The sequence below is a fragment of the Xiphophorus hellerii genome, chromosome 24 (genome assembly GCF_003331165.1).
Source record: "Xiphophorus hellerii strain 12219 chromosome 24, Xiphophorus_hellerii-4.1, whole genome shotgun sequence".
NCBI classification, from domain to species: domain Eukaryota; kingdom Metazoa; phylum Chordata; class Actinopteri; order Cyprinodontiformes; family Poeciliidae; genus Xiphophorus; species Xiphophorus hellerii.
Genome location: NC_045695.1, coordinates 6,317,134 through 6,334,685, shown reverse-complemented (window position 1 = coordinate 6,334,685; position 17,552 = coordinate 6,317,134). Strand labels below are relative to the sequence as shown.

Sequence of the window (17,552 nt, the reverse complement as noted above, 5' to 3'; positions counted from 1 at the left end):
GTCCAGCCAGGCTGCAAAACAATCCAGCAGCATTATGTCACTGACTGGCTGAACAGATGTGTGTATCTGTTTCATGCAGGTAAAGTTGCTCTGCGTGTCTGTAGGCCAGATTCCTGGCCTTTTTGTTCCTCACGTAGAATTCTTCCATCTACTCATGGTTTGTTTTGGCAGCCATGTGAGTCTGGTGTGTTTAGAGGGCATTGGGTCGCTCCAGGGTATGGTAGTAATGGTGCGTCTCCCCCCACCCCACACACACACACGCGTGCGCACACACAAGCCCCTTCTGTCACCTCTGATTCTGCTGACAGGGTCCAACCCACCATGAGATAATGCCATTCCAGAGGGATTGTTGTTAAAGCCCGTCTTTCTGGTCCTCAGGTATATAAAGAGGTGTCAGCTGTGGAGCAGGGGACGAAGCACCGTGGAAACATTCTTCACTCACAGATTTTTATTGTCTGCCTTATTCTCCTATTCCTGCAATTTCTGTCCTACTGGACTCTGAGTTCTGCAGGTGAACCTGCCAACCTGAGCCAAACCAAGCAAACATAGACCAAATCGCCTCCAACCACAATGGATATTGCCATCCAGCACCCCTGGTTCAGACGTGCCCTGGGCTCCATCTACCCCACCCGACTCTTTGACCAGTTTTTCGGAGAGGGAATGTTTGACTATGACCTTTTCCCCTTCGCCGCCTCCACGATCAGCCCCTATTACAGACACTCACTTTTCCGCAACCTTCTGGATTCCTCCAATTCTGGGATCTCTGAGGTAAACACAATTAAGACCGTGACAGTTGAGAACAGATTAACATTCCTTAAGCTCTTCATATTCCTCTCAATGTTAGCTGGAGTGAAATGGATCTTCTGCTGTGTTGTTGTTAAAACGCATAAGGTCTTTCCACAGTGCTGACTGAACCTCTCTATCCGTGTGTGTTTCTTCAGGTGAGGTCTGACAAGGACAAGTTTACAGTCTACCTGGACGTCAAGCACTTCTCTCCCGATGAGCTGAGCGTGAAGGTCACTGATGACTACCTGGAGATCCAGGGCAAGCATGGAGAAAGACAGGTGATGCTCTTGATTTTTCTCCAATCAGGACTAACTTTTGGTGATAATGACAGTTAGACAGCATTCAAGTCTGATGTCACTAGAGGGATACCAGGAAATAAAAATTAAAGAAGGAAGAACATGAGGATATTAGAGGAGGGGGGGGGGGTTGAACACAAGGAGAGGACAGATAAGGAAAGAGGGAGCGGAGGTAAGAATGGCACAAGGGGGTAGAAGGATACAAGTAGGGATAGAAGAAAAGATGCAAGGAAAAGAGGAATGAAGAGGGAACATAAAAAAGAAAGGAAAGAAAGAAAGTTCACTATGGGGTCAGTCATTGAGGAAGAAAGAACACAAGATAGGAAGAAAAGAACAATGTAATGAAGAACAGATAAATATACAAAGAGGAAAGGAAAGAAAGAAGCAACACTGAAACCCAGCAACAGAAAATTAAGTCTGAAATTTCAATAATTTTTCCAAACTTAGGTGGAGCTGGAAAATACTTCAATCTAGTCCCATTGTTTTCCAGACTGCCTCCTGGATCTGTTCTGTGGGCTGGTTCTCTAAATGTTCGAAGTACCACTAAATGTGAATACTCCTTAGTTGCAAGAAAACTCATTAGTTTTCTCGCATCTTAGAATGTAATCTCATGTTCTAAAGCTATGGCAACATGTGATATACTGTGTCTTATGTTCTAAGATATTTTCTAGTAAAAGCTAAAGCTATAAAAAAAAAAATATATATATATCCCCAGCTCTTGGGAGTACAGCCAATCAGCGCAAAGGAAAATAAATGACGCTCCTCAATTGGCTAACAGCAGCCAGTAGTATGTCAAGTAGCATTGCCCCTAGGTATTTTAGTTTCCCAAACTACATATTCTTTCAAATATTTTAGATATGCTTCAGGGAAAAAAAATCTGCCAATGGACAGTTTTTCCACAAATAATTTGGTATTAAGTTCCACAGAAAAAAATCAATAAATAGGTGACTCAGACTGGGTCCACTGTACTGGATAATCCAAATCAATTCAGTTTACTTCTTTGGTACCAACACCCAAAAAAATCATCTCAAAACCCTTTACAGAAAAACAAATAGACCAACCACATGTCAGTCAGAACAACCGTCTTCACTTTGTGTTCAATAACAGAATCCAAAGTGATTTGAACTAAAAAAAGACCTCCAGCCGAATCAGATGAAGTCTCAAGAAGCTAATTAGATTCTATACAGTCTAATACTGTTCAGTATGGTGTAAAAACACCATTTCATCTAGATGGAAAACATGTTTGAGCTCCACTTTGACTTAAAACCATCAACCATAACCAGATTTCATAAACATTTTGGGCATAAGACACCTTGTGGAGAAGCCTATATATAACTTATGTTCAAATCTTTAAGAAGTCACTAACTCTGTAAGTAATTGATTGGATTTCAAACTTTTGAGATTGAGCAATGGCAAAGTTTGGTCCTAATATTTCTTCTCAAAACATAAATTTGTAATCCTCAACCCATACCTTATGGCACCAACCGCTTTGTTTTTCAGGACGACCATGGTTACATCTCTCGCGAGTTTCATCGCCGGTACCGCCTGCCCACTTCTGTTGACCAATCAGCCATCAGCTGCGCCCTGTCAACCGATGGTCTGCTGACACTGACTGGTCCAAAGCTATCTGGAGGAAGCGAATCTGGTCGTGGTGAGCGTAGCATCCCCGTCACCCGTGATGACAAACCCAATGCTGCTCCATCCTCATAGAGGAAAATCGGTTCAGTTCCCCAAGAATCTGCTGGTCTGGGATGGACAACCAGAGATTTCTTCTTCTTCTACCCTTCCCTAAGAGGATACTCTTGTTCTTCTTCCTTCATTTTCTCTAGTTCCTCTATAGCTTCCTCATCCAGAACTACAGTATCATTGTTTTTAAGTATAACATAGATCAGCCCTTAGGGGTTGCTAAGTAAGGTGCTCGAAACCCTTCCTTCTTTTGTCCTACCCTGTAATGTAGTGTAGACCTTGTTCAGTCAATATCTGCTAATAACATATAATAAAGCTGTAATATTAACAAATTGCAACCAGTCTATTGATTTATTCCCAAAGATTCAGCTGAACTTGGGATGCATGAATAACGGAAAGACTAAGTGGTCTGTAATCAAATGTTTTTTCATGGTAAAGCAGGTAAGTACAATTCCAACATCCTTCTAACATCTGGTCCTTTCCTGGTTTGGTAAGTTTTTTGATTTATGACAAGACATCATGTCGGACACTCCTCATTCATCAGCTTCTAGAACCACCTTCTTTATTAGGAAACACTTTCTATTAGACTTGACAAGTCCTTTCAATCATTGCAGAGGAATTTTGGTCCAGTCTTTACAAGGTTGCAACAGTTTCTGTCATTGCAGTATCGATGTAGTCCATAGTGACCACCTCAAAAGACTGCTTGGATACGATGTTTAGCGAAACATATCTCAAGACCTACAGTAGTTGAGTTTCACTTTAACATGATGGTTCTACATGTTGTGGACGCTCCTACCACCATGTGGTGTAAATATTGATTGTTTTCTAATCTTTTACATTATTAGTTAGTCAGATGGACGGCTGTAAAGCTGGCAAACCCTGATCCATACCAGGTTGTGACTACCTGCCCAACTGTAACTACTTCAACATCAGTGGGCTGGAGCCGACATATGGAGTTGGCGAAAATGCATTTAAGTCCTGGCTTTAAGTGTTCTGCTAAAGATGACAAAAGATACTTTAACGATATGGTGTTTGTAGTTCATAAATGACAGCAGGTGTCAGAAAAAGGTGGCAATTCTAGATTTACGACTAACAAATTTAGTTAGTCGCTCTGCATGCAAGAAGTTATTTTTTTTAAACATCTGTGTACAGTTCCTTTTAACGTCATCGGTGACCAGTTTTAACATCTCAAATATTCAAAAATCCAAAGAACAACCATTCAAAATAAATCCAGGATGAAAACTTTCTCATCATTTCTGATGCCTAAACACCAGTTAAAATTAACATTATAACTTATATTTTTCTATGTTGTATTGGTGCAAGAATATGTAGGAGTACAATGGATGGATGAGTACTGGGATCTGTATCTCCTTGCAGGTGGCTGAACAGCAGAACACCAACAGAAACACAATTCTCTGAGGAGTGTAACCATCATCTTTATGGTTAATAAACCAATTAAACATGCCATGAATATTAATGAAGAACAGTTTAACAGTGTAGCAATAGAAGTATAAAATCAATCAATTCAGACCCCGTCAGGTCAGCTCAAATCTAACTGAAAGACAGCAATGGGTGACGCCAAGCAAACTGAAGATGCAGAATCCAGCGTTCACACTTCTGGGTTTATCTAACCAGACCTGGAAAACACACACGGCTTTGTAAACACACAGAGAAGAGCCAAATGTTTAACAGATTTCCATCTTTAAGGCAGGGTTGTGTACCTCGGAGGGCCTGCAGGTCCTCCAGGGTTTGCTGAGCTGTGGCCTTCAGGCTGGGCTGCAGGCTGGAGGTGAGCCGGCCAACCCGAGCCTGGAGCTCCGGATCCAGCAACGAGGAGCCGAGAAGCAGCACAACATCCTCCTCCAGCAGCATGGACTGGAGGAGGCGCAGGCAGTGGAGACACACCTCCCAGTGCTCATCTGACAAAGGGCCAATCAGAGGGCAGGATTCTAAACTACAGCAGTCCATTACGACAGAATGTCAGAATGATCGACCCTACCGTCCAACAGCGTCCAGATGAGTGGAATGAGATCTTTATTCTCAATGATGAACTTCAGTCCTTTAATGCTGATGCTCACATTATACAAAGCCATCAGCATCAACCTGCAGCAGAACACCAGCCGAGTCCAGGAGTGTCCTAATTAAGGTGGTTCTGATAACAGCTAAAGTTGGGTACCTACACTTTCAGTTTGGGGAAGACGGCAGGCCTCATCAGCTGCAGCAGCTTCATTAGCGTGTCCAGCAGGACATGTCCTGAGCTGGACAGGAAGTCCCGCCCAGATGTTGCTGCTGCTATATCTAATAGGAGGAAAAACAGTAGTTGTTTAACATTCAGTCAAACTAAAAATATATATATATATTCCAACATATTGGACTCACTTGTGATTGTCCCAACCAGAGCCAACACAAACTGGTGCTCTTGAGAGTTGTGGTCCCCGGGTTGAGTTTTTATCTCGTCGTCCATGGACTTGACGAAACTCTCCAGAGTCTGAGCAGCAACAATCAGGAAGGAGGGGAGCTTTCCCTTCGCCATGGAAATGCAGAAAATATAGAAACGGAAACATTAGACGGCAAAATCTGACATCTGAAGTAAAGTATTACATTTTAGCTGAATCTGAATGCGCAGTGTGTTATGAGACGAAGACATCAATCAGCGGTGGTTGTCATGGGGATGACAGCACAGAGACGGACTCACATCAGCCAGCCAGATAGCCACCGTCTCCTCCCTGGACGAGCCGCTCCACAGGAGGCTGCAGGCTGCGGATCCCAGGGTGGAGCAGAAGTCGGCCTGCTGCTGCAGCTCCGCTCCGCTCTGCCACAGCTGCTCACGCAACAGTAACTTCTCCTGCACACACACAAAAATACACGCAGGAACTAAAAGCACAGATGCTTGCCTTTAAAATTTTCCACATTTTGATTTTGCTTTATGTTTTTTGGGGTTGTTATGTGACGGAGCAACACAAAGGCGGAACAATAAAGTACTGCTGAATTGAAGCCAAATGCAGTTTGCCACCAGTCCAGTTGGGGGCGCAGGAGCCATGGGAAGTAGGTGAAGGAGGTTTTAGTTAGCAATGAAGTTGATGTGGAGATGAATGGAGCTAAATCCAGGACAAGCCTACATGACATACATTTGATTATTTTCCTTCTCTCTGTGACTATCCTTCAAATAAATTCCTCCCAAACCGCCCCCCACCACCACCACCACCTCCCTCCCAGGCCTGACACTTCCCTGCTCTCACCTCTCTTTCTTTCTGACATTCAGAGTGCGCTGCCTCCAGCCGGGACTGAAGATGTGAGCAGTCCTGTCTCAGCTGATTCTGTTCCTGCTCCAGGTGTTCCTTCTCTAAACACAAAGCCACATTTACTGACTTCCTCTAATGCAGGGGTCTCAAACTCCAGTCCTCGAGGGCCGCAGTCCTGCAACTTTTACCTGTGCCTCTGCTGCACCACACCTGAATAGAATAATTAGGTCATTAGCAAGACTGGGAGAACTGATCTACACCAGGAGGAGGCAATTAATCCATTTCATTCCAGTGTTTTGTACCTGTGGGACATTTAAAAACTGCAGGACTGCGGCCCTCGAGGACTGGAGTTTGAGACCCCTGCTCTAATGTGACACAGTCCCAAGAAAACAAGCTCTTTCTTTCCATATGCAGTGGCTCTGATGTGACAAGCTTATGCAAATTTGGATAAGCAGCATCAAACAACAGAGCATCTCTTCAAAAATGACAGTGTTTTCCCTGATTTATGCTACTTCTATGGCTTCTTCCTCTCTCTGTGGCATTTCTACTCATGTTGGTACATAGATGAGTTTGATTGTGGATACTGACTTCTCACACACTTCTTACCAAAAACCATTCATATCTGGGAAGAGGGCCAGATATGAACAGAAGGCCTGATTGGTTTTGGTCTTAAGGTGTTGCCATACATTAACTCAAGTTTTGTGAAATAACAAGGTAGGGTAACACCACCTGAGCGTTCCCTTAATTTTTCTTTTTCCCAAAAGTTTTTCTTGAAGCATCATAAAGTGTGTTGGAACTTTGGTCATGGTAGCATACTTGTCTCTGCTCTCCGGGCTTTGTGAAGCATTTCAGTCAGATCACCGTTCAGAACTCGGGGCAGGAACTCCCTCAGCTGCATGACTTCTGTCGTTAATTTCTCTAAATCCCTCTTCCGCACTCTCACAAACGCATCCTGAAGAAAAAAACGGGGAGAAATGCTCAGTACAAGCAACACTAAAGCAGAAAAAGTACAACCTGATTGGTCTAACTCGAGTTTTAATAGTTTACCTTAGCCTTGTGATTGTGATCCACGGATTTCCCGCCATATAAAGACATCTTCAGTTCTGGTGATTACAGAAGACAGAGTTCTCCTATATTGTTAATATTTTTTACAATACAATAATCAAGTCTAAATAGCCAATCGGCCCATTCACCGGGCTAACTAGATGTAGCAGTAACATTCAAGTTAGCTAGCTAACAGTTTTGTTAACCAAATAGTAAGAAATATTGAAGTGAGAAAACAGAGAAAGTACTTGAGTTAATAAGCCCGACCTCACTCATTATTTCAAAGATAATAATATAACAATAATAATATTTGCCAACATATGAAAGAAAGTGCGGCTGATACCTCAGTGACGTTCCTAATCGATTATTTGCCAGAGTTGTCCGAGCCGGACCAAATACAGCCAGAAAACTCCAGTCCGGGTCTTTGGATTCTCCACACGTTCACGGAGGCTTATGATGCATTCAGTGTGTCTCGGATATGGAAGCTTTTTGATTTTAAATAATTTCCGTCCTTTTCCTCTTCGACGTACAAAGTAGATTTAAGTTGTAGTGTTTCTTTTCTGTTCATTACAAATATGCCTTCGAAAGTTGTGTAGGTTGCCCAACGTAAGTTGCAGCAATGCTCAAAAGTATTTCACTTCTTAAAATATTACAAATTTTTTATAAAATTGTTAAATATGCAAGACTTTTTCTTGAAAAATTTTAAACTTGTGGCTAGGAAACTGTTCAAATCCATAAATTAGGCATCCCCCTCTTTCAATAACGTTTATTTTGATTTTAATTCAGGTGCTGGAAATCCCGAGTTTCCGGCTCCAATTGAAAGCAGCATTATCCCCTTTTTCTTTTGTGTTTCAAAATCTCCGCTGAGACCAGAAGTGACCCAGAGGAACGCTGTAATCCACGCGGCGTGAACAATTTATCTTATGTCGGTGGGAGTGGGAGCCGAGTTGTCTCGCGATGAGGGCTTTTTTAATCAGTTTCCCATCCACCGCGCGTGCCGGGATGGGGATCTTATGGCTTTGATGTCATTGTTGGAGCAGCTGTCAAACCAGGCTCATCTGACCGCTGAGGACTCCTGCTATGGATGGACTCCCATTCACTGGGCTGCTCACTATGGACAGGTAGGGTTTTGATTTGCCGAAGTTTTTTTTTTTTCTGCATTAGAAAATAAAAAAAGAATGCCTCTTATTATTAGAAATATTCAGTTTAATTTCAGCCCCAGCGTCTGTAACTGTGGGTTTAACCTCGGCTGGAACAGCAACATAAACCGTCTGTATAGACTTAAACGTGTTTGTTTTATTGAGCGTCTGCTGTGTTGGTTGCTTCTCAATAAAGTTTTGTTGTGTGAAAGAAAAAAACAAAAGCCTAAGCGGCGCCGCGCTCTCATTGGTCCCCGCTGAGCCAATCACTGCTTTGGCGCGAAGCCGAAAACCGGAAATGCTGTTTTTTATTTCAAATACAACCGGATAAATAAGTATCTGATTTAAAAAAGCACTTTTATTTAATAATTCAATTTAAGACATTAGACATAATCCATTGGGTTCTCTTTGCATTTTTTTAAAATGTCTATTTCTAAACTTTTTTTTTGGCAATAGAACAAAACATTAATAAAAACCCAAACATGACGACCTATTTCACATTTACTATTCTTCCTAAATAATATATCTTACATACGTCTTCCTAACTAACAACGCACTTTAATTTTAATAAATTGCTACACCTGCTTTTAACAGCAGAAGATATAAAGCTATGAACATGGTCGAAAACAAGCAAACATACAAAAAAACAGTGAAATGTGAGGATTTAAAGTATAAAAAAAAAAAAAAGAACCGGAAAACCTGGGGTTTGTAACAAATTCTGTAAGTGAGAAAAGCTTAATTACAAGAATTTAAATTTTATTTTTACAAAATAACATAATAAAAACTCATTTTTAATGCTTTCTCAATTTTAACTATTTCCAAACTTATTCCCTATTCAGTTTTCTAAATGAAGAATTCTTCTTTGTCTTTCCTTCATCGTGACGTTCCTCTCTCCCTACTTAATTAAATGCACCAAAAATTAGTGCAAACACAAAATCCCTAACCTCTGGGTTGTTGTGTATTTACACTGTAAATGTTACTTTGACAAGATAAAGAGGTTGAACACAACAACAGAACCTCCAGGCGTCCCACATTAAGACTAAACCTTAAACCAGGAGGTGCCGCCCAGAATGCAGCTTTTTAGGATTCCTACATGTCACTGTCTGATGTTGTGTTCGACCAGCTGGAGTGCGTGGTGCACCTGGTACAGATGGGGTGCGAGGTGAACACAGTGACGAGCCGCTTCAACCAGACGCCGACTCACACCGCCGCGTTCGGAGGGCACCCTCACTGTGTGGTGTGGCTCACGCAGGCCGGCGCCGACATCAACAGACAGGTGCGTCTGTGGAACGCCGTGCGGCTGTCCTGTGACCAGCAGGTGTTTGACTCCACATCCTCTGTTCTCAGGACTGCGTCGGTGAGGCTCCCATTCACAAGGCGGCTCGCTCCGGAAGCTTGGAGTGTGTTCAGGTCCTGTTGATAGCCGGAGCAGAACCACAGTGAGTAATCGGGGTCAACAGTTTCTGGAAGATCTTGGGTTAACAGGTGCGTTGTTCCAGATCTGAAGACCAACATAATGTAAACTGAAGACCAGGGCTCAGGGCATATTTGTAAATGTTTATATGTAAGCAACAAGGGGGGCACAAGGGCAGGAAGACAGTGGTGAGGTGTGCGGTTGGAGTAACAGATTGGGTTTCATGGAAATGCTTATGCTCTGGAGACTCGATGATTCTCATTTTAAAAGAAAGTAAAGGATTAAGAAGTCTTGGAAACTGAGGCCGGAAAATGTTGGAATTCTACCGTTAATTCCCGAGTTCTCCTTCCTGTTCAGCTTAAGGAACGCCAGCGGACAGACGGCAGCTGACCTTGCCCAAGCTCACGGATTTCATGACTGCTTCTGCATCATCTCCAACGCCCAGACACAGCTGGTCCAGCTCAGTGTGCTCCGAGACTGCGCCCCCTGTGGGCAGGGACAGCACTGCAGGAAGAGGCAGCAGACCCAAAAGGAGACCCATCACATGAAGAAGGCCCGGAGAGCAGAGGGTAAGAAATGTGAAAAAAAAAAAAACAACCATGAATATAAGAACCATTCAGTGCAGAAGTGTGTGTTGGAACTGTTGCAGTGTTGGTGCAGAGCAGCGTTGGTGATGAGGTGGAGACCATGAGCATGGAGCCGAGCTCAGGTGAGAATCGAACCAGCTTAGATCCACCAGCCAACGATGGGAGATTTCTTTTCAAACATTACACCTGAACTCTTCCAGAATTTGCTTTTGCTGTATTTTCTCCACACACAGACGCAAACACCAAAGCGTTCCCCGGCGCACATCAGCCCACCCCTCCCTCTGAGGACACACAACCAGAAGAACGACGCCACTCTCTGCCCGGTCCCGCTGAAATGTGCGGCTCGCTGCACCTGGCCGGCAGCTCTGGCTCCAACCGGCCGGAACACTGGCGGCTGACAGGAGCCGACTGCGGGGACTCGCTGCTCTACGGACACTACCACGGCTTCGGAGACACGGCCGAAGACCTGAGCGACAGCGGCTGCAGGCAGCCTCTGACCAGCACCGTCCACCTCTACCACGGCTCGTAAATGAAGCTGCCGAGACGCCGTTGGGCTCAGAGTCACAGCAGCAATAGAGTTCAGGAGGTCAAACACACGAGTCAGGAACTGAAATGTCTTCACTGTCCTGAAGTCTTAATTGTTCTTGTTTGTTTTCCCCCAATGTTTCAGACTTAAGAATGGTCCTAAGATTCAGTTTGGTCTACTTTTAACGGACAATTTGGCAAATAAGTCTGTGGAGAGATGTGAAACACTCCAAAGAATGTCCCCATACTACGGGTCCAGTCAGGAGAATGGTACCAGAACAAACTCAATTTTCACGTTTAAAGCCACTTTGCTAACTGTACTGCACGGAACGGACACACCGTGACCCAGCCACGCTCCGAGACGCTCCATCCGAGTCAAGTTGAACCTTCTTCAAAACAAACTAAATTGGTGTCAAACATTTGTGCAGCTAGATTTTTCGCTTTGCTGCGAACTTTTTTACGTTTCCAGAGGTCAGACAAGGTCAACGAGCCCCTCCGATATTTATGATATCAAACTAATTTGAAGTCAAACTGTGCTACTTTGTGCTGCTAAAATTTTCCTCCACAAATGTTTATTTGGGTAATGTGGAGGGGGGGGCCGGTCGAACCTTTGACCTCTTAAACTTCCATCAATATCTTCAAAATAAAAGCATTTGCTTGCTTGATTTGAAGGAGGTGGGGGACCGACTTCACTCAGGGAGACACTCTAATTGGGCCTGGAAAACTATGGAATTGGGAGTTCAGTATTTTTCAGATCTTGAAGTATGGAGAAGGAAAATGAGCATGTAAAAATATTTTTTTCCAGACATTATTCTCCTTCATGCTGTCTATACATTGTCTCTTTTCTTCCCTGTGTCCTACTTTACTTTTTACATTATTCATTTTTTATCTTTTCTCTCTGTACTTGTGTCCATAATTTGTGCCTTCATTCCTTCAGTTTCCTCTTGATGTCCTTCAGTTCTATCGCCCTTACATCTTCTCTCGTTACTTTTTTTTTGTTTGTTTCTACCCTTCTTTCCTTTGTGATTTATCCCTTTATTGGGACTTTGTCTCCACTTTTCTTTGGTTCTGTATTTAGTTGTTGTTTTTTTTAGATACATTTAAGGAGCTTGGAAAATAATCTGAAGAGCTGGGAGCTCTTGGAAAACATGGAACATCGACATGAGCAACTTGCAAGTTGCCAGGTTGGTTGCGGTAGCTCCTGTAAAACTGACGGTTCCTACCAGCCACCTCGTGTGGTGTATTCACGTTTACACCGCCGCTGCTTTTGCACTATGAGGGGTGGCCAGATGAGCCCCCCTCTGTCCATCACCAAGAGGATCTGCTGCACTGAAACTAAACTGAAAGCCTCAATGTACCAAAGGGAACGTTTTGTACCGTGCTGTTACTCTGTCTCCAGGGACTTAATCCAAACCTATTTATGTTTTATGGAAGGGGAACCTTGTGCTAAAAGGACAAGCCATGTCAGCTGTGCTGCCACAACTGCCTTAAACCAGCAACATTGCTATTCAGAGCTAGTTTTCTATTTTGTCCTGCTCTTTCCTAATAAAACCAGTTTTACACATAGCGACATATTCTGAGTTTTTGTTGTGATTAAGAAATCTGCTCTTTCCTTGATGTAAAGCTGAGCTCAGAGGTTTTAAGAATAAAAAGGAGGAAAGATACTTTATTTGAATCCTTACATATATTAAAAAAAAAAAAGGTCAAACACTGAGCTGTAGAAACCTGGAGGCCGACGGGTCACTTCCTCAGATCCAGCTGAATGGTTTTCTGCAGGTTGGCTATGCTGGCGTCCAGAGCTGCCAGGCCATCTCTGAACGCCGCCTCATCTCTGGTGTTAAAGGTCGACTCCGACTTCATGCTCCAGTTGGACCACACAGACGCCGCCTCGCACGGCGGGACGTCCTCAGAGAAGGATAGGTTGGGGTGATGATGATGATCCTGGTGATGAGGTAACGTCTCAACACATTGCTCTCTTTGATTTGATCCGTCGCCTTTCGAGTTTTCTTCTCGCTCTGCAGCAACGCGCAGACTCTCGGTGTGTGTGGGCTCCCCCTGGTTAAGGGAGCTCAGGTACTCCTTGATGCGGTCAGTGGATGCCACTACTTGGTTTTGTTGGCCAAAATACTGCTTGGTGACGGACAATGAGTTCTGGACATCCATAGGTTTTGATGAGTAGTGACTCTGAAGGAGCCTGAAACAGACAGGAAGCAAGAAGATCAGATAACTTAGAGAAACATTAGATTTTAAAGGAAATACCATTACAGATTGAAGAATATTTGGTAAAGCAGAACTCCCCCAGGTGGACTCTTTAAGAACTACACCCAGACCTACCTTCTAAGATGTTTAATTTCCTTCAGTCTTAGCTGAGCGACTGATGCTAGCTCAATCTTCTCTCGCTCGCTCTCCAGCAGCCGGTTTCTAGCCGCCTCCAACTCTGCAGACACGCACATGTTGCTTGACCAAAAGAAGTCAACTTATTCCCTCCGTACCACTTCAGGAAGTAGTAAAAACATTTTAAACCACCAGATTTAAACTAAATACTTATTTTGCAATGCAACAAAAAAAAAAATCATATTTTATATTTAACAGTAGAAAAAAAATTTTTTTCCCAGCTCTCACTCTTTTCTCACACCTCACCACTGTCTCACTGCCTTTCAACACGCTTCACATTCTTCCTACCACTGCAGGGAGTTGCTATGGATACAATCTCAGTCTGTCTGAACCTGTCTTTATGAGGGCCTTCTCTGCCTCGGTGTCCCTCAGCCGGCTCTGTGTGTCCTGCAGAGCTTTCCGTAGCTCTGTGAGGTCATCCTGGAGTCGCTGAAGGCTGGACTGGGCAAAGATGACTTCCTGTTGGAGGCTCGGTTCTGTGGGGAGAACAGGATGCTGCGGTGACAACTTCCTTCAGGTTGGGTCACATGGTGTCATGATTCAAATCGTCAAACGCCAACATCAGACACAGAGGTTGAGTAAATATGCAATTCAACTCCCAATAATTTCATCTTTCAAAAACATCTGCTGCTGTTTAGCAAAGAACAACTGGCAAAACTTCACCTTCTGAAGAAAGTAGTATCTGGCCTTTCTGTGGGTCCTCCACCTTCTCATGCCAATTCTTCAGACTGAAACACACACAATTCAGGGCAGAGGTGTGTCTGAAGCCATGGGTGAGTAGAGCATGAAGGGAAACGACAGCATACCTGCAGAGCTCAGGGTTCTGAGTGTCTGAAACACAGACGGTCTGCTCCAAACGGCCAAGCAGCCACTCTGCTACATTGCCTACACACACACACACACATATATCAGGAGCTGAAGACATAAAGCTAAAGGAGCAGTAAGAGGTTTCATTTGGGCACCTTGTCCAGGAATCAGAGCCCGGACTTCTTCCAGCAGAGAGCGGAGCATCTCCTCCCTGCAGCAGCTCTCCCTCGGGATGCAGCCGGCTGCACCATCAGCATCTCCCACAGGACCACACTCCTCCCTCCCATCACACACTGCAGACGCAGAGTGGGAATGGTTCCGATCCCGCAGCGCTGCGCTGGACCGCAGCGGAGGCGGGACGGAGGCGGACTGGCGCGCAGATGTCTGACAACCCGCAGACAGAGACTGAACAGACTGTGTTGGTTTCTGAGGAGGATGAAGCTTCACTCCGGAGTGCGGAGCCGGAGGGGTGAAGCTGTGGGCGGCTGCTGGCTGGCGCCGTTCTGACCTCTGAGCATCTGAGGGTGGAGAGGCAAAACAAACAGTAGGGGATTAGGAAACAAGAGATATGCAGGTGTAGTTTAATAAGTAATCATTTTTAAAATGAATTTGATTTTAGGAATTTATATCAAAACAAAATTACAGTGTAAATCAGATATTTATCTCAACTTTGTAAAAATACCTTTTGTTTTATGTTTTTGGCCAAAAACTATAAAACATTCATATTTACATTAACTTTATTTGATCAGGGGGAAAAAATGGACGATTCAGAAACCCGGTCCTGCCATTAAAATTTAATTACTTCCTTAAATCAGAATGTTTGAAATGCATCCCTCTGTGTGAATCTACAAATTATATGGAGTTTCATTTTTTTACATTGAACCACTGGAATAAATATACTTGCGGATGATGTTTAAACCCCGACAATTCTGCAGCCAACTTGGATTCAGTGAGCTACGCTGAACCTGTAAGGACTTCAACACTCACCAGCTGATTTTATGGCCGGTTTCCTTTCGCTCGCCTTCCCCTGGGAGGTGGATCCTCTTGATTTGACTGTGCCACCCTTTACAATTCTTAACAGAGTTGGAGTGGCTTCCACACAAAGAGAGAGAGAGAGAGAACACAGCTAAGTACAGGGAAAAGAATCTATTCCAAGATGCAGAAGATGATAGGGACTTGCAGCTTTCATAAAAGCTGTTTCTCCGGGGTTCTGACTCAGTGGGTCTAAATACAGAAGCATGCCACACTTTTCAGATTTTTTCCTACGCAACAAAATGTTGGAATTTCTGTTTCTACTAGGTTTATCCTAGTAGAAACCTAAACTCTCAACAAAAAAACAACCACGCATGTTGGAGGGCACCGTTTCATTCAAACTGGGTTAAAATCAGAAACTGGACTCTAAACACACCAAGTACCTGCCTTTGCTGGGAATTTCTTTCCAGGCTTCTTCCCTTGGAAACTGGAGGATCTTGGCTTGCTCGTTTCTTTCTTCGGGGTTCTCTGAAGACCTGCTGATGCTTGAACACACAACACAGCATTTTGGGATCTATTTTCTTAGATTATTCTGCAGGAGGATCCTTCGACGGAAAGCTGTGAAAGGATTTCACTGAAAACACGTTAGAAACCTAATTAACAGACTGACTGTTATAAAAAAGGGGCTGATGTTAAAATCTTTGTCTTCTTCTGTTGACCTTTGATGAAAGCATCAACATTGTCCATAAACACGACTTCGGATGCAGGAGAATGGCGGGGAAAAAAAGCAGCTTTGTGAGTCTAAATGAATACAATTCTGCACAGAAAAGTGAGCCAAAAAGAATGATGGCTTCTTCCTGTCTGAGCGGCCCTTCAGTCCACGTCAGGAAACGCCACAGATCTGAGGCCATGCAATTCTTCAACTCAAACAGCCACAAACCTAAGATAAATGTCACAGTTTTGAGAGCAGGTATGAAGGAAAGCCACCTGACCTGCTTCGTCTGCCACAAGAATGCCACTGAGCAAGGCAGCACACTTGTCCAGGCCCCTGTGTAGAGTGGTGACCTGAGGGCAGAACAAAGACTTACTAATCAATCAAGAGGCTATTTCAAATTAATTATTTTCATCCTGGTCAGGGCTTCATGGTGCTTAGAGAATGGGTTTTATAGACTCTAACAGAACAGAATGAAATCTGGGCGGTGCTGAGTATTTATTGGTCTCACTGTCATTGTTATGGACTAAAATCCCTGGATGATTCTTACCTGGTCCTCTGAGTCTGTGGAGTAGAGAGAGTAGTCAGGCTGAGGTTGGAGTGGAGGTCCTCCATCAGGAGGCGCTCTGATCACACAAAACAAAGACAGCATAACAAAATATTCTTTTAAAATCTATTCTGAACTTTCAAACTCACCGGCTCACTGTAACTTTTCCTGTCAGTCTTCCCGATGTCACCACCTGGCGGTTATAAAGAGAAAAACACACCCAGGTCAGATATAAGCCCGTCTTTATCCGATGTTTCAGACTAACAGCTCATATAGTGATTAAACCCCTTCGGCTATCCGGAAGTCATACTTTGTCTCGCGTTTTTCCACTCATGGTTTCCCCACAGTCCGTCTCTAAAGGCAGCAGATGGACCTAGACGTGGACATGTCTCTAAGCTAGCCAGATGGGAAAGAACTTTCAAACAAATCACTTCCGCTCGAAGCGCGACATCTAACTGACCAATGGCGTTATGCTGCGTTGAGGCTTTACTCGGAAATTTAGAATTCCAGGTCGGAAAAATGAATTGAAGATGAAATTCCGACTCGGAAAGTCGGAGGTTTCTTCAACTCTAATTTTAAAACCCAGTACGACGTCCAAGTCGAAAAACGTCTGTATATAATGCATGGAATGCCGCACTTATAATAACTAAGAATGCTTCTTAGGTGCCGCGAACGCATCATTGCAAATGACTCCGCCCACACCCAGTGGCCTCCCGTAAACATGCAGCGCTCGTTTTAATAGAGCTTGAAGGGATTTTTGTATTATTCATCCCAGGTCGACAGGGTGCGTCTGTTTAGGAGATACAAGGCAAACACGATGACATTGAAATAGTCTGGAGACCAAGCAACTGTGTAATAGAACAGCATACAAGAGCCATTATAGATAGAAAAATTGATAAAATTTCCACCAAAAAAACAGCAGAAATCTTGAGATTAATCTCAATGTTTTCTAGCAAAAACCTCGGAAATGTCTGAACTCGAAAACTCTTAACCTTTTTATTACTTTTGAAACTCAGAAATGCTCTAATACTCTGTAGTAGTTTCAAGACTTCAATTGTAAATAAAAGAAAAACTAATTTCTTAATTGAGGTCTGAAGATATGGAATCCACAAAAACCTCAGTGGCACAGCCACAGCTTTGGGGACCGCTGTGGAGTCTTCAAAATATAAAGATTAGAGAACCCTCAGCATCCTCTTCACAAGACTGTTTTAACAGTTCTTCAGTCAGATGCTTCTTCAGATCGCTGAAATACAGACTGCTGCAGGGCATCCTTCAGCATTGACTCTTTAAACAAACTTGTATGAGTCGAATACCTTTTGGTATTAATAAAGTGTTATTGAATTGATGGAATATAGTCTGGAAACATTCCAAAGTTACCCAACTCTGGAAAGTTCTACACAT

The 17,552-nt window shown here is 43.6% G+C and overlaps 4 protein-coding genes across 7 annotated transcripts; 2 read left to right on the top strand and 2 right to left on the bottom strand.

Annotated features, from left to right (window-relative positions):
* Positions 1-384: 384 nt before the first annotated feature.
* Positions 385-3,106, top strand: cryaa (crystallin, alpha A). The gene is made up of 3 exons (XM_032556020.1): positions 385-768; positions 942-1,064; positions 2,583-3,106. Exons 1-3 carry the CDS (start codon positions 571-573, stop codon positions 2,790-2,792), a joined length of 531 nt encoding a protein of 176 aa, XP_032411911.1. The 5' UTR covers positions 385-570; the 3' UTR covers positions 2,793-3,106.
* A 207-nt stretch (positions 3,107-3,313) lies between these two features.
* On the bottom strand, positions 3,314-7,653 carry hsf2bp (heat shock transcription factor 2 binding protein). 3 transcript variants are annotated; one of them, XM_032556001.1, is made up of 9 exons: positions 7,398-7,653; positions 7,058-7,140; positions 6,827-6,962; positions 6,008-6,111; positions 5,464-5,613; positions 5,148-5,292; positions 4,949-5,066; positions 4,768-4,871; positions 3,314-4,687 (listed from the first exon to the last, which is right to left on the bottom strand). In XM_032556001.1, the coding sequence occupies exons 2-9, from the start codon at positions 7,103-7,105 to the stop codon at positions 4,392-4,394; spliced, it is 1,101 nt and encodes a 366-aa protein (XP_032411892.1). In that variant the 5' UTR covers positions 7,106-7,140; positions 7,398-7,653; the 3' UTR covers positions 3,314-4,391. The 3 variants fall into 3 exon arrangements, with proteins under 3 accessions (XP_032411892.1, XP_032411891.1, XP_032411893.1); XM_032556000.1 differs by having other exon boundaries at positions 7,058-7,113; XM_032556002.1 differs by having other exon boundaries at positions 3,314-4,405; positions 4,490-4,687; positions 7,058-7,647.
* A 217-nt stretch (positions 7,654-7,870) lies between these two features.
* LOC116715546 (ankyrin repeat domain-containing protein 10-like) lies at positions 7,871-12,289 on the top strand. The gene is made up of 6 exons (XM_032556007.1): positions 7,871-8,175; positions 9,317-9,469; positions 9,541-9,632; positions 9,965-10,176; positions 10,257-10,316; positions 10,428-12,289. The coding sequence occupies exons 1-6, from the start codon at positions 7,978-7,980 to the stop codon at positions 10,721-10,723; spliced, it is 1,011 nt and encodes a 336-aa protein (XP_032411898.1). The 5' UTR covers positions 7,871-7,977; the 3' UTR covers positions 10,724-12,289.
* On the bottom strand, positions 8,534-16,593 carry ccdc14 (coiled-coil domain containing 14). 2 transcript variants are annotated; one of them, XM_032555980.1, is made up of 13 exons: positions 16,462-16,593; positions 16,301-16,344; positions 16,155-16,230; positions 15,885-15,957; positions 15,336-15,437; positions 14,908-15,012; positions 14,076-14,438; positions 13,920-13,998; positions 13,777-13,841; positions 13,446-13,589; positions 13,054-13,156; positions 12,445-12,913; positions 8,534-9,606 (listed from the first exon to the last, which is right to left on the bottom strand). In XM_032555980.1, exons 1-12 carry the CDS (start codon positions 16,483-16,485, stop codon positions 12,460-12,462), a joined length of 1,632 nt encoding a protein of 543 aa, XP_032411871.1. In that variant the 5' UTR covers positions 16,486-16,593; the 3' UTR covers positions 8,534-9,606; positions 12,445-12,459. The 2 variants fall into 2 exon arrangements, with proteins under 2 accessions (XP_032411871.1, XP_032411872.1); XM_032555981.1 differs by having other exon boundaries at positions 13,920-13,989.
* Between the last annotated feature and the right edge of the window lie 959 nt (positions 16,594-17,552).

Bases quoted from the DNA above. Each gene is read 5' to 3' on its own strand.
- ccdc14 (XM_032555980.1), bottom strand. From the start codon at position 16,485: ATGAGTGGAAAAACGCGAGACAAA. The intron at 15,958-16,154 runs GTAAGAATCATC...TTCTGCCCTCAG, and splicing joins CCACAGACTCAGAGGACCAG to GTCACCACTCTACACAGGGG. The intron at 15,438-15,884 runs GTCAGGTGGCTT...TGTGTGTTCAAG, and splicing joins TCTTGTGGCAGACGAAGCAG to CATCAGCAGGTCTTCAGAGA.
- cryaa (XM_032556020.1), top strand. From the start codon at position 571: ATGGATATTGCCATCCAGCACCCCTGGTTCAGACGTGCCCTGGGCTCC. The intron at 769-941 runs GTAAACACAATT...GTGTTTCTTCAG, and splicing joins CCAATTCTGGGATCTCTGAG to GTGAGGTCTGACAAGGACAA. The intron at 1,065-2,582 runs GTGATGCTCTTG...TTTGTTTTTCAG, and splicing joins GCAAGCATGGAGAAAGACAG to GACGACCATGGTTACATCTC.
- hsf2bp (XM_032556001.1), bottom strand. From the start codon at position 7,105: ATGTCTTTATATGGCGGGAAATCCGTGGATCACAATCACAAGGCTAAG. The intron at 6,963-7,057 runs GTAAACTATTAA...TTTTTTCTTCAG, and splicing joins ATCACAATCACAAGGCTAAG to GATGCGTTTGTGAGAGTGCG. The intron at 5,067-5,147 runs GTGAGTCCAATA...TCCTCCTATTAG, and splicing joins TCTGGTTGGGACAATCACAA to ATATAGCAGCAGCAACATCT.
- LOC116715546 (XM_032556007.1), top strand. From the start codon at position 7,978: ATGTCGGTGGGAGTGGGAGCCGAGTTGTCTCGCGATGAGGGCTTTTTT. The intron at 8,176-9,316 runs GTAGGGTTTTGA...GTGTTCGACCAG, and splicing joins GGGCTGCTCACTATGGACAG to CTGGAGTGCGTGGTGCACCT. The intron at 9,633-9,964 runs GTGAGTAATCGG...CTTCCTGTTCAG, and splicing joins ATAGCCGGAGCAGAACCACA to CTTAAGGAACGCCAGCGGAC.